The following is a 15900-nucleotide window of genomic DNA, read 5'->3' on the forward strand; positions in this document are numbered from 1 at the left end:
TCAGCAGGATTTTCTTTTCTTTTTCTTTTTTAACTCAACAGTGTGATCAGAGGAAATGTCATGAGATTTTTTATTCATTTACTATCTTCTCTGGGGAATTTCTTCTTTAAACACACTGTAAGCAGGATTTTCTTTTCCCTTTTTTTTTTAACTCGGTGCAATCAGAGGAAATGTCACAAGCTTTTTTTCATTTATCTATCTACTTTTATTTATTTATTTATTTTTTTATTTTTTATTTTTTTTTTTTTTTTTTGTGGGGGAGGAAAAGGGTATTCGCCATAAACAAGAGGATTTTTTTATTTTTTCACACATTGTAAACAGGATTTTCTTTTCCCTTTTAACACCAGTGTAATCACAGGAATTTTTTCAAAAACTTCATAACCAAAGACAGTTTTTAAAGTTTCATGATGTAAAATTTGTTTAGCTCTCATTTCTATTTAAGGCATTTTTTTTAAGCTTTCATGATAATTAACGGATAATTGTTAAAAGGCCATCGTATTGAACGAAAAATTCTTTAAATTTTCACTGTATTTAGAAGAAAACTTTTAAAAATCGCATCACAACCAAGGAGAAACTTTCAAATGTACATCATAATCTAATGATATTTTATAACATCGTAGTGAAGGAAAATATTGGAAACTATCAAGGAAAAGGAAACTTCATCGTAATGTAAACAACAAAACTCACATCGTCACGAAGGAAAATATTGAAAAGGAGGAAAATTTTCACTTCCAGGAAAATGTTAAAACTCACATCACAGTTAAAGAATAATTCATTAAACTTAAACCATTCTAGGAAACTTGACATAAGAGAGGAAATAACACATAATTCTCTCTCTCTCTCTCTCTCTCTCTCTCTCTCTCTCTCTCTCTCTCTCTCTCTAATAAAGCGAAGCACTTACACGTGTTTCCCGTAAAGCTAATAACAAACAATGCCTTCAACACTTAATTAAACATCGGTCTCTGTTACTTCATCAAAACGTAACACTGGGAGGAGTTGTCTGCTCTCGCCTTCACTATAACGAACTGTATTATAACGAACTGTATTATAACGAACTGTATTATAACGAACTGTATTATAACTAACTGCATTATAACGAACTGGAGAGCCTTCATTTCTTTCCTTCCTTCCTGCAGTTCCTTACTTCTTTCATTCACTTCCTCTCTTCATTCAGTCACCTCCCTGCTCTTTTTATTCATTAATACATTGAAGAAACACTTGATTATGTATATGTATTTCTGATGTACGTAGACAAAGGATAGGGAAGGGAATGAAGAAAGAAAAGGATGGATGAATGGAAGGAAGGAAGGAAGGAAGGAAGGATGGATGGATGGATGGATGGATGGAAGGAAGGAAGGAAGGAAGGATGGATGGATGGAAGGAAGGAAGGAAGGAAGGAAGGATGGTAGGATGAAAGGAAAGAATGAAGGAAAGAGGGAGGGAATAGAATAAAATTAATGAAAGAAGGAAGGAATGATTGAAAGAATGAAATAAGGAAGCAAGGATGGAAAGGAAGGATGGAAGGAAAGAGGGAAGGAAGAGAATGAAAGGATGAAAGGAGGGAATGAAGGACAGGATGGAAGGAAAGAGGGAAGGAAGAGAAAGAAATTAATGAATGAAGGAAAGAAATAAAGGAAGTGAAGTAAGCTAATGGAAGGAAACTAAATGAATAAGTAGCTAAATTAAATAAACTGAACTAAATAGACACGGTAACAATTTCTTTGCTCTACTTTATATCTTCTATACAAATAAAGAATTAAAGAACGAAAGAAAATAATAATGATAAAACGGAATATATTTGAATTCCTACGCGATATCAATTCTTCTCACCTCACTTGTTAAATAAATAGAGAGAGAGAGAGAGAGAGAGAGAGAGAGAGAGAGAGACCTTTTACAAATACAAAGGCATTTTATTTAAATTCTTGGGATGATTAAAAGACAAAAATAGCTCAGAATATTACAACCTCTATGGAATATTTTGTAACATGAAATAGAAATTAATCGTCTTTGTAGGCGTCATGTATTTCAACTCTCATATCATTAACACCACCGCTTCAAAAGTAAGTAACAATAACACTTCTTCATTATTATTCGCTGTGTATTTAGTGTGCAAATTGAAGAGTTTTGGCAGAGTAATCCATTGTTACTCTTCATATTAGTTCCAGTCTCAATAAACGTATAATAAAACCTACTTTACTTTAGCACATCATCAAAAGTTGGTAATAAAAGTCTTTATTATCATTAGCTATACATTTGACTCTGCTCTCTTAGTAATAGTTAAAGTTTATAATCTGTTGCAACTTTTTTCATATCAACTCGTCTCAATAAATAAATAACTAATAAAAGTAACATTACTAACACATCATTAAAACTAGATCATAATAGTCTTCATTAAAATTAACTCTGCATTTAACTCTCTCAATAATAATTAGAGTTTATTCTGAGTAATCTATTGTAACTCTTCCTATCAGCTCCAGTCTCAATAAACAAATAATATTACCTACATTATTATTACGATGCTTTGTCATTAGTGGAACATCGAGTTACATTAACTAAAACGTCACAACAAAGCTGTTTATTAATAACAACTCTAACTTTACCAATCATAATTATTTCCATGTAATAATATTTGTCTATTCTAGCTTTTTTTTTATCATTTACACATAAATTTCAAGGATGCAACAACAACAACATATACAGCAGCAACATTAACAACTAAAACAACATTTACAGCAACAACAACAACAACAACAACAACAACAACAACAACGAAAATAATACAATAATAGCCTTATTCATCATTAACACTCAATGTACATAATTAATCACAAACCAATTACCGTAAACACATTACAACAAACAAATATATAAAAAAATACAATAAAATATTATCAAAATAAAACAAGAAAACAAATAAGAGAGAAAAGGAACTAAGAAAACAATAACAATGATAACAATAACGATAACAATAATACTTACTTTGAGTCAAAAATGAGAGCTTTGCGAGAATCCCACACATCTCTTTATCTCTCATTATCTCATCAATTCACCCTCCTTCACCTTCCCTAATGGCACCATCCTCAGCCCACACCACCTCTCCACACATCCCTACTCAAAAATCTGACGTCACGGGCAAGAGTGGGTGGATAAAGTAATAAAGTAGGAAATTTCTTCTACTTCACTTGGTCTAGAAGCGGCACGTGTTGGTCGCTTCCTGGAGTGGGCGAGGTGAAGGTGCGGGAGCCAATGAGAACGCAGAGTTTTGACCAATCAGAATTAAGGATTTTTTTATTGTGGTTTGCAATTGGTTTTAATGAAGTAGATAAATAAAAGACAGATGGAGAGACCATAATTAATGATTTGTTAATTATTTAAATGTGGTTCATTGTCATTAGTTTATTGAGAAGCAGATGTTGTGTGTTTCTTTAACTAAATGTTATAGGATATCTCTTGTTGTGATGGGGAAGGTGGCAACACAATCTCTCTCTCTCTCTCTCTCTCTCTCTCTCTCTCTCTCTCTACATATGAAGTCATCTCGAAGCCTCACCCAAAGTTCCTCTTAAGACTGTCCATTCATCTCACTTTATCGTTACTATCCCTGGTCCTCCACTACCGCCACCACCACCACCACCACCAGAGTTATGTAATAGGCTTGTCTAGGCTTCCGATATAACAAAATGGCTTCACATTTTATGTCATTTATTTATTCATTCATTCATGCATTCATCTATTCATTTATTTATTCATTTATAGTCAAATCAGATTCGACATTTGTTTTTTCATTAGATGTATTTCTTTTTTTCATGTATTATTCATCTCTGCCTTAATTAATGTTCTAAAGTCACTTTCCTTTTAAAAACTATCCTTAATCTAACACGAATATAAAATAACAACTAATCTAACTAAAGACTCTAAGTTGACGCATTCTCTTCCTATCGTTTTCTCTCAGTTCACCATAAGCGTGAGTGAGCGTGACTGCATTGATTACTATTCGAAATTAACTTTCATTTCCGAAAACTTTAACTTTGATCTAACACGTGCATAGAAAAAAAAAATAAGAAATTACTGAAGACTTATTGATGCATATTTTTCATACGCCGTTTTCTCTCCGTTCAGTGTGTGTGTGTGTGTGTGTGTGTGTGTGTGTGTGTGTGAGATATTTTAACCCTCTAATAGTGTAATACAACACTCCTGGCCACTGTTTTTCACCCGGGTAATATATAAGCATATAGTAAAGGTGTGTAGAAGTTAATGGTAATGAAAAAGGTATATTTAATCAACATTTCAGGAGGAATGAAGCCACAGGTGACTTCAGGTAAACACAGGTGTTACTTTAGAGTTTTTGATTATTAGAAGGTTAATTCTTGTGTTTATTTTTTTTATTTTTAGTATGTTAGTAACATGATAATAATGGGTTCAAGCTTGAGAAGTTTCAGGTTTAGGAGGAAATGGGAAGAAACTGGTCTTCAAACAGACAGAAGTACTAATTCATACATCAATCTTGAACAAGTTCAAGTCCTAGGCAAGTGAAAATACCGAGGCAAAAAGGAAGTTCCAGTTTACCAGAGAAAAACAGATGATTACTAGATTATACTGGTTACCTCTTTAGAGATGGATCAACAACAATGCCATAAAGAGAAGATGCATGCGGTTAGCAAAATCAGAAGAGTGGCTGGCATGAAAATAGAAGAAAAAGATGGCAAGGGATCCAGAATTGCAGCGAAGAGAAAGGAGCTGAAGACACTCAGTTACAGGAGAAAAACTTATCAGACATTTTTTTTATTCCACCCTGTCTAGAAGAGCTGTGTCAGTTGATCCCAATCATATGTGAAGTATACTCCATACATGGAATTGTCTACTTGCATAGATGGTCTAAGAGCTGTTTTAGCTAAAGATGAGAAGTAAACTCTTCAGGCTAGTTTGTGAGAAAAGCACAGACCAAGGATGTTAAATATAGAAGGAGGAGGGGGCAGGTGACATAGGAATAGCATAAACAAAAGGACTATAGGTTACAAAAAGATGAAAATATTGGGTTTATAATCATATATATATATATATATATATATATATATATATATATATATATATATATATATATATATATATATATATATATATATATATATATATATATATATATATATATATATATATATATATATATATATATATATATATATATTACTTTAGCACATGTGTGTGTCTTCCTCACACACACTAATTATTACCACGCCTGAACTGCACATGTGACTTCCTCACCATGCCCCTTAATTAACACTGCCGCGTTACCACTCACCACCCACACCTGACACCAGTGTTACGCCATCCTACGCGTGTCGAAGTGTATTCCTTTCTTGAATTCGTTTACTGCAGTATCGTCACTTTGAGACTGGTAACAACCGTGGAGATGGAAACGCTGGGCAGAGTTAATGGAGTTTAATTCCTTATGTTAGGAAGTACAACAGCATTAATCCAACACTGATTCTGCACTAATCACTCTTGTCACTGACTCACTGTTCTCACATACTGGTCTTCTAACTCACTGTTCCTCTTCTTACTGCTTACAACACACTGCTTACCACTCACTGACTAACCGTGCGACTCTTCCTGTGCCTTGACTTGTGATTAACTTGTGTTTTCTCAGTCCTCCTCTTGTATAATACCTGTTACATCTAGATGATTCTATTACATCAGAGAACTTGAGCAGTTTCTACATAAGAGTTATGCACAGTACTACAGTATACAATAGAAGATTAAATCAAACAGAATAAGGCTGTACTTGGTTCCGAACACTTGAGCAGGCTGAGACACGCTCAGCCCGGCCCCTCCACTACAGCTGATGCAACTCGCGTCTAGTCTTGTCTTCTCGACGGTCTGCTAGATCCTTCCGCCATAAATATATATATATATATATATATATATATATATATATATATATATATATATATATATATATATATATATATATATATATATATATATATATATATATATATATATATATATATATATATATATATATATATATATATATATATATATATATATATATATATATATATATATATATATATATATATATATATATATATATATGTGTGTGTGTGTGTGTGTGTGTGTGTGTATATATATATATATATATATATATATATATATATATATATATATATATATATATATATATATATATATATATATATATATATATATATATATATATATATATATATATATATATATATATATATATATATATATATATATATATATATATATATATATATATATATATATATATATATATATATATATATATATATATATATATATATATATATATATATATATATATATATATATATATGTGTGTGTGTGTATTTCTCTCTACATTTTCCTAGGAGAGACAAGGAAACCAATTTGGTGTATTACACGATGATTATCACCTAGAATGAATACAAATGGTCGGTCAAAGCTCACACAGAAATCACAGTCATCTATATCTACAGCTCTGTGTACCTTGCTAGTATTCACATCATGTCTACATTCCATATTCCTTGTACCATCGTAATGCGTTATATTATCGTAAGTGTCCATAGGAATCATTGGAGAAAAAGATGGAATAGTATCATCATACCCCGCCGGTGAATCTGGGATGTCTTTATTACTCTTGGGGTTTATTTGTATGCTCGATGCCATGCCAGCAGTTGTCTTCTCCTCGTCGATTACTATGATGGTCTTGTGTTTGAGAACGTTTATGTAAAGACTTCTGGCGAAATTGGTGAAGTCGGCAAATGTTCTATCCAACATTTGCTTTGCTCCAAGTTTCTCAAAATACTATTGGAAGAGAAAAAAAGATATAAGTAGATGACCATATAGAACACTTTCTAAGAGATCAATGTGTTGAGTTCATCTCTGGATGCATCCTTCTTAATAGTTATCAAGATCAGGAAGGCTCTTACTCTACCTTTCACTACTTTCTTCTGCCGCTCCATACTGCAATAGTAATGGTGAAAAGCGTTCCTCAACTATATGTAACTACTACTGGTTGACAAGCAAAGAAATGTGCTCTTAGAGAGAGAGAGAGAGAGAGAGAGAGAGAGAGAGAGAGAGAGAGAGAGAGAACTGTGCTCGTAGTAGCGACCTCAGTGTAGTGACCCCCAATAAAACATCCACCCTACCAACACACGCTCACATTGACTAGTTAATGGTTTGGTTTTGAAACTACTAATTCCTTCTTGAAGAGTTAAAGTTTTTTCAATATACCCCTTCCCTCCCAGAGAAAAAAAATATTCTTAAACATATGTCACTTCACAATTTTGTATCTGATCATCAATTTGGCTTCCGTCATGGTCGCTGTACTGATGACCTTCTGGTTTCCCTTACAGAACCTTAGTCAATCTCTTTTAGATATTTTTGAGAAACTTTTGCTGTTGCGTTTGACATATCGAGAGTTTTTGGCACAGTGGAACCATGCGTGCTTTGGGGTCCGAGGGGTCTCCAAGCGCACGGGTTCTAATCCTGTCCACGGTCCGAGTGTAGGTTGGGCTTCCTCACTCGGGGCTACGATTTCTTAGCGGGTGGGCTTTAAGATAGGAGGTACCCTCCTAAAAAGTACCCTGTTTAGCCCTTAAATTCCTGTGAAAAGCCCACATAGTATAAATAGAAAAAAAAATTTGATCTCTAAATTACCATCATACGCCTCCTAATCCTCCCTCTGCAACTTTATCTCAAGTTTGCTTTCCAGCCATCCTATCCATGCTGTGGTAGACGGTGAAACTTCTTGCCCTTTTCATTTCTACGCTGAAGATAATACTCTACATTTTACACAGCCTTTCAGAGACAACGAAACCTTTCCGAACTTAACAGATCTCGCAGGAACACCACAAAACGCCTCATGTCTGAACTCACTGATATTTCTAATAAATAAATAAATAAATATATATATATATATATATATATATATATATATATATATATATATATATATATATATATATATATATATATATATATATATATATATATATATATATATATATATATATATATATATATATATATATATATATATATATATATATATATATATATATATATATATATATATATATATATATATATATATATATATATATATATATATATATATATATATATATATATATATATAGTTTATAAAACCTACTGCTCCAAGTTACTTACCGGCATAATGTCTCTGTTGTATTTCTTTTTAATTCTGAATTTTGGAAGGAAAACCTCTGCTTCATGCGTCTTCATGGAGTTAATGATTTTGTCCAGTTTCACAGTAGTAAGGGCATTCACTGTTTTTCTCAAACCACTGTTACCCTTATTTGTAGGCAGCAGAAGATACAGTGACATTTTATGGGTGTATGGCAGTTTCACCACTGTTGCGTGAACTTTTTTGTCGACTCCTAGATAAAGAGAACATGGCCATAGTCATGAAAACAGGAGTGGAAAACGACTATTACTAAGATTACGTCAGATAATAACATGTTAATAATGTTGTTGTTAATAATGATGATGATTATGATGCTGATGATCATAGTACTCTTAATACTACTACTATACTCTTCATAAAGTCTTGATAATGTTCTTCATAATGTTTTCTTTTTCTTGCCTCAGCGGCGATAGCTATTGCCTACAACGCTACTTCCAGTTCACCACCAATGCATATGTCCGCCATCCCCTCACTCACAGCTCTTCTAAGAACACAACACACACACACACACACACACACACACACACACACACACACACACACACACACACACACACACACACACACACACACACACACACACACGCACGCACGCACACACACACACACACACACACACACACACACACACACACACACACACACACACACACACACACACACACACACACACACAGATATATATCAATAATGAAAATGATAAAAATAGCAATAATAACAATAATAATAATAAATAATAATAAAGATAATAATAATAATAATAATAATAATAATAATAATAATAATAATAATAATAATAATAACAACAACAAAAACAGAAAAGCAATTGATGATAATGGTGATAAGAGTAAAAATGATAATAGATACTGACCTATTTTCAGTTTTGTCTTAAGCCACAACATTTCAACTTCTTCGGATCTTCCCCTACGGAATCCATGAAAAGTCCCAAGACATATTCCCTTAATTTTGTATTTCAAGATCCCCTCAAAATATCCAGCTGTCTCCAAGGCCATCAGGGATTTCCGCAGCTGATTTTTACTTGTCATGGATCTGAGAATGTTGAATGCGTTTACAGCTATGAAGGCATCGATCTTTTTTTCGGCCAGCCAAGTCTGTGAATGGAATAAATATTAGTACATAAATATAGGAAAGTTATTGTCGGTATCATCAATGTCTTTCAGCAATAACTCTCTCTCTCTCTCTCACTCTCTCTCTCTCTCTCTCTCTCTCTCTCTCTCTCTCTCTCTCTCTCTCTCTCTCTCTCTCTCTCTCTCTCTCTCTCTCTCTCTCTCTCTCTCTCTCTCTCTCTCTCTCTCTCTCACCTTACTAAAGTCAATGCTGGAAAGTCTGTCGAGAAAGAAATTCCGAGAGCTCGAGGTTATGTCAAATCGAATATGCTTGTAAACCTTTGTCCTTTGATTTATGATAAATTTATTTTCGATAACTCTGCGTCTGTAATACAAAAATTGTGGTAGTAGTAGTGGTGGTGGTAGTAGTAGTAGTAGTAGTAGTAGTAGTAGTAGTAGTAGTAGTAGTAGTAGTAGTAGTAGTAGTAGTAGTAGTAGTAGTAGTAGTAGTGATGGTAGTGGTGGTAAGATTATGATAAAGAAGAATTGAATAAGTAGTTACGTTTTTTGACATAATTTTGAATATTGATTTTTTTTTTCAAGGTTTATCACACAAAAGCAACAAATGAAAATAGTTAATAGTACTTTTATGGATGAGAGATACGAGAGAAGAAATTCTTTGACCTCTTAACTGCCATAGTTGAGAACATTTTGACACTTCCTATGTGAAGAGATCTTCAAATTTCAACCCACAGCTTAGTCTTTCCTCGTCCTTCACTGGCCATCCTGGTGACTGCTATCCTCATGCCATCCTTATCTTCTCTACTGGTGAATTAGCCTTCTCAGGATACTCAAGACAGAGGTGTTCGTTTTGTCTCTTCTAATTAGAGGAACCTGAGAAGCATTAATCTGATATCCCATGGACTGACTACTTGCTCCGTGACAAGAGACCAGTCTGCGTGTTAAGTGCATGACAGAGGTGGTAGTGACTGACCTTGGGAAAATTCTTCAAAGTTCGGTACTTTAACACATCCTGTTCTCATGCTATACATATCAGAGAAGTGGCACACGAAAGATATTTGAGTATTCCATCACCAGGATTTCATACATTTTATATTTCTGACTGAAATAATGTCAAGTCTGTTCTCCTACTACTTAAAACTCCATCATTAGTATTTTGTCAAACCATTGTTAACAGCTCCACCTTGGATGATTCTGGGCCTGTTCCTAACTCTCCTTCGCTCTCTGACTAGTGTTTCATTTTTTCGATTAATATTCTTCGCAGTGGTGTTTATAATGTCCTAGCTGGTCTTAATCCTCAGAAAGCTTGTAGACTGATGACGTCCCTCCTGTTGTTCTCAAAAACTGTGCTTCTTTGCTTGCACCTTGCTTGGTCAAACTCTTTCAACTTCTGTCAACTACCTTTTCTTCTTGCCGGAAGTTTGCCTACGTTCAGTCTGCTCCTAAAAAGGATGATCGTTCTAATCCCTCAAATCACCATCCTATAGCTTTAATCTATCTTCAATGAGAAGATTGTTAAATATTATCACTTCACGATCTTCTATCTGATCGTGAGTAGCGCTTCTGTCAAGATCGGTCTACTGGTGATATTCTGGCTTTCCTTACTTTTAGAGAGAGATTATTGGTGATTTTTTTTTTTTTGCCGTAGGCTTATACATATCAAGAGTTTTGTAATAGTCTGACGGAAAGCTTTGATCTCCAAACTACCATCCTACGCCTTCTAGCCTTCCCTCTGCAACTTCATCTCACAGTTTCCTCTCCAATCGTTCTACTGCTGCTGGACAGACAGCTACTGTTCTTCTCCTAAACTTATTAGCAGTAGTGTTTATCAGGGTTTTGTCCTCTCACCCACTTTCTCTCTATTATTCTACAATGATATCCTAAACCAAATTCCTTGTCCTCTCCACCACTACGCCGATGATACCACCCTACACTCTTCCACTGCTTTTCAGAGGCAACCAACCCTTACGGAAATAATCAAAGTACGCAGGGACACCACAGAACACCTTACTTCCAGTTTCTTTAAGTTACTGATTGAGGCAGAGAAATCTTAGTAATGTTCAATTTTTCAAAAACTCAATTTCTCTATCAACTCAACATAAGCTTCCAGACCACTATCCCCCCTTTCATCAAGGACTCTAAACTGTGACTCTTTTCTACACCGAAAATTTTCCTTGGTGTGTCCTTTACTTATAATCTAAATTGGAAGCCTCACCTTTTTTTCTCTACAACTGTTACTGCTGTACAGAGGTCACATCCACCAGTGTATGGAGTATTCTTTATATGAATGGTGGGGTTCCACTCATACTGTTTTTTAAGATTAGGTAGAGTCTAAAGCTTTTCGTCTTATGAAGTCCTCTCCTTTGACTGTTTTTAGCCTGTAGGTCACCGCCGCAATGTTGCATCTCTCGCTATCTTCTGTCGCTATTTTCATGCTAACTGCTCTTCTGACATTGTTAATTGCATGCCTCCCTTCCTCCCGCGCCCTCTTTTAATTAATACTCTAATCATTCATCCCTTTCTTTGATAAACTCTAGAACTCCCTGCCTGCTTCTGTATTTCCGTTTACCTATGCTCTGAATTCATTTTAAAGGTTTCAAGACATTTATTCCCTTCTTTTGGCTACCTCTCGACCCTGCTCATGGAGTGGCATCTCAGAGGGCATTTTTAGTTCAATCTTTTTTTGTTGCTCTTGGCTTACTTGAAAAGGAAAACGAATTAGGAAGTACATATAGATGAATACACAAACCTATAATTTGATATAAAGTACACACACACACACACACACACACACACACACACACACACACACACACACACACACACACACACACACACACACACACACACACACACACACACACACACACACACACACACACACACACACACACACACACACACAAACAGATTTACCTGCTTTCAACAAGATTCAGATATTTCAAGGCCTCACGTATCTTTTTCACACCTAGCAGTTTCTGAAGCTGCCTGGCAGTTTTTCCATTAGATCCAACATACGTTAACACAAGGGAAGACCAATATGACACAGGAGAGAGGAGAACATTGTTCTTCATGGGCAATTGTTTGAATAAAGCGAGGCCAAAATTATCCACGGATATGTAATTAACTCCTTTTTTTCTATTATCTGTAGTCCAAAAAGTGCTATTGTTACATTGTGTTGATATTTGTGTTGCTATAACCGATGTCAATATGACCAACAGAGTCATCAACGTCACCCTTGAAGCTACCATGTCTGTCTTCACGGTTATTCTGAAAGGGAAAACGATAAGTATACAGTAGGATGAATTTATCTTGCATGCTATTATGAGGGAATGAAATCAAATAATGAGGAATAAAAGATGATAACTTTTACTTTCAGCTCACACACACACACACAAAAATACACACACACACACACAAAAATACACACACACACACATGATACTCAAGTTCTAGATGGTTATACTAAAGATGCGCTTGGGTGGTGATATGGCCCCTAATATGGGTAGTACCATAAAGAAAAATGCCTGCGCCATTAACGGGCTGAAGTTTCACAGGGCTTCCCACATACTCTTCAAGTGTGCCTACAGGCGCTATAGACCATAACATTAAAAAAGAAATAACTAGACACCATGGATGAACTCTGTGAAGCAGTCTGTCAGGAATCAAACCAGTGGAGAAGATATTGGAGCTCAGAAAAGCCAATGTATACTGACTGTCGCCCATCGCTCCCCACCACCATGTCAATCTCATGATCCCCACCGCCACCACTTCTTTTACTATTTTCTTCACCACAGCAAAGGTTAAACTCAAACTTAACTTCTCCCCTCTTGTGAGTGGCTCTTCCTTCACCAACCACACGATGGCCACCTTCAACACTACATCATTAATTTTGTAGATGCTGAAGAAACAGAGTCGCCAGACCGTGACTAGGCCTGTTGGTACGGAACCTCAGCAGGAGCCAAGAACAAATATCACACACCTACAATATCCACCACCACAACGGGCACCAATCCTACCAGTGAGGAAAAAAAAGGAAAAGGCAGAAAATACTGCAGGTAATATCACACGACAAGCATGAGGACAGACGGACAACAATTAGACAGGACGCTAACGAGCCACAAGGACAGGTCTAATTGAAAGTGTGCGAATACAGTACACTGAAAGGACACACTTCCGAGGCTTCCTATTTCCGCATCGTCGACTTGAGACAGAAGCGACTCTTGCTTGTCTAAAGGTTTATTATCTATCCGCAATAGCAAGATTCTTAAACATGTGTCACTTCACAATCTTCTATCTGATCGCCAGTATGGCTTCCGTCAAGGTCGCTCTATTGGTGATCTCCTGGCTCTCCTTACTGAATCTTGGTCATCCTCTTTTAGAGATTTCGGTGAAACTTTTGCTGTTGCGTTAGACAAATCAAAAGGTTTCGATAAAATCTGGCATAAGGTTTTCATTTCAAAATTGCCCTTCTACGGATTCTATTCTTCTTTGTGGAACTTTATTTCAAGTTTCCTTTCCGACCAGTCTATTGCAGCCATGGTAGACGGCCACTGTTTTACTCCTAAATTTATTGAACGTGATGTTCCTCAGGGTTCTGTCCTGTCACCCACTCTCTTTCTATTATTCATGATCTTCTTAACCAAACTTTTTGCCCTATCTACTCTTACGCTGATGATACCACCCTACACTTTTCCACGCCTTTTCAGAGACGACCAACCCTTCAGAAAGCCGACAGGTCACGCAGGGACGCCACAGAACGCCTGACTTCTAATGTTTCTAAGATTTCTGATTGGGGCAAAGAAAACTTGGTGGTGTTTAGTGTCTCAAAAACTCAATTCCTCCATCTATCAACTCGACACAATTTTACAGACAACTATCCCTCTTCTTCAGTGACACTCAACCGCCACCATCTTCTACACGGAGTATGCTCGGTCTGTCATTTACTTATAATCTAAACTTGAAACTTCACATCTCATCTCTTGCTAAAACAGCTTCTATGAAGTGAGGCGTTCTGCGGCGTCCCCGCCAGTCTTTCTCGCCCCTTCAACTGCTAACTCTGTACAAGGGCCTTATCCGTCCTTGTAAGGAGTACTCTTTGCATGTTTGGAGGGTTCCACTCGCACTATTTTATTAGATAGGGTGGAATCAAAAGGTTTTCGTCTTTTCAACTGCCCTCCTCTGACTGACTGTCTTGAGCCTCTTTCTCACCACCGAAATGTTGCATCTCTTGTTATCTATCACAGCTATTTCCATGCTAACTGCTCTTCTGATCTTCTTAACTGCATGGCTCCCCTCCTGCGGTCTCGCTGCACAAGGCTTTCTTCTTCCTCTCACTACTATTCTATCCAACTCTTTAATGTTAGAGTATTCAGCACTCTTAATTATTCGTACCTTTCTCTGGTAAATTCTAGACTCCCTGCCTGCTTCTGTATTTCCATCTTCCTACGACTTGATTTTTTTAAGGGGAAGGTTTATATGCGATATATGTATATATATATATATATATATATATATATATATATATATATATATATATATATATATATATATATATATATATATATATATATATATATGTATGTATGTATGTATATATGTATGTATAATTATTCTGTAACTTAATAAATCACAGAAGATCGTAATAGAAACCACAATAAAGGAAATATTAGAAATGAGGAGCAGATAAGATCTTGAAAAATATCCTAGCTAAAACAATGCTGGGTAAGCAAGAAAAATAAATGTAAGATTATTGCTAACATAGATATGTACACCACATGCTGTTTTACTCTTTACTGTTTGTTCACGTTTCTGACTAAACAATTGCTCTTTCTTACCCTCTGCCACACAGAAAAAAAAATCATTTAGAGCACCACACTTCCCCGTCTCCTTTACGTTGCTGTTCACCTGATTCTCTATGAATACTGTTACTTCTCAAGTAAAACTGACCTTTTGACTGTCTTAAGTAGTGTGTGTTATGCATAAGTATGCAATAATAATGAAAAACAAATAAAAAGGAATATGTAAACAGAATGCCGTGTTTCCACACATTGTGTGGAAATATTACACACCACTTCACTAAAATGCACGGATGAAGCACATGCCACAACACGCACGCTGTTCATCGTCTCAACAAACGTGACACACTGAACAAACAGGATCTCCAAATATCAATTTTAAAATGGTAAATGAAAACATTTCACCATCTCTTAAAGAATTCGTAACGTACTCTAAACATAATTAACTAACTTAACTTTTCCAATAACAAAAAAAAAAACGTGTGTATATCGAAAACATGTTTGGTGAAATATTTTTGGTTAGTAATTATTCCCATATGCTGTTTATTTTACACTCAATAATATATATATATATATATATATATATATATATATATATATATATATATATATATATATATATATATATATATATATATATATATATATATATATTGAAAAACAGGGCGTCTATAGCGTACACGGTACAGGAGAGAAGACCCACAAAGGACGGTTATCTTCATTAAATCCACTTCACAACGTTTATATATATATATATATCCATCTTCAGGTACAA

At 35.2% G+C, this 15900-nt stretch overlaps 1 protein-coding gene across 1 annotated transcript; it reads right to left on the minus strand.

The window, feature by feature from the left end:
• Nucleotides 1–6355: 6355 nt before the first annotated feature.
• LOC123512365 (intracellular coagulation inhibitor 1-like) lies at nt 6356–15831 on the minus strand. The gene is made up of 6 exons (XM_045268726.1): nt 15806–15831; nt 12244–12597; nt 9562–9691; nt 9111–9351; nt 8203–8432; nt 6356–6834 (listed from the first exon to the last, which is right to left on the minus strand). The coding sequence occupies exons 2-6, from the start codon at nt 12576–12578 to the stop codon at nt 6385–6387; spliced, it is 1386 nt and encodes a 461-aa protein (XP_045124661.1). The 5' UTR covers nt 12579–12597; nt 15806–15831; the 3' UTR covers nt 6356–6384.
• Nucleotides 15832–15900: the final 69 nt, after the last annotated feature.

This window comes from Portunus trituberculatus, chromosome 33, assembly GCF_017591435.1.
Source record: "Portunus trituberculatus isolate SZX2019 chromosome 33, ASM1759143v1, whole genome shotgun sequence".
In the NCBI taxonomy this organism is placed as follows: Eukaryota; Metazoa; Arthropoda; class Malacostraca; order Decapoda; family Portunidae; genus Portunus; species Portunus trituberculatus.

Coding starts and splice junctions, on each gene's coding strand:
- LOC123512365 (XM_045268726.1), bottom strand. CDS start 12,578: ATGGTAGCTTCAAGGGTGACGTTGATGACTCTGTTGGTCATATTGACA. Junction 9,352..9,561: donor CCAGCATTGACTTTAGTAAG/GTGAGAGAGAGA, acceptor TTCCATTCACAG/ACTTGGCTGGCCGAAAAAAA. Junction 6,835..8,202: donor ACAACAGAGACATTATGCCG/GTAAGTAACTTG, acceptor CTCTTCCAATAG/TATTTTGAGAAACTTGGAGC.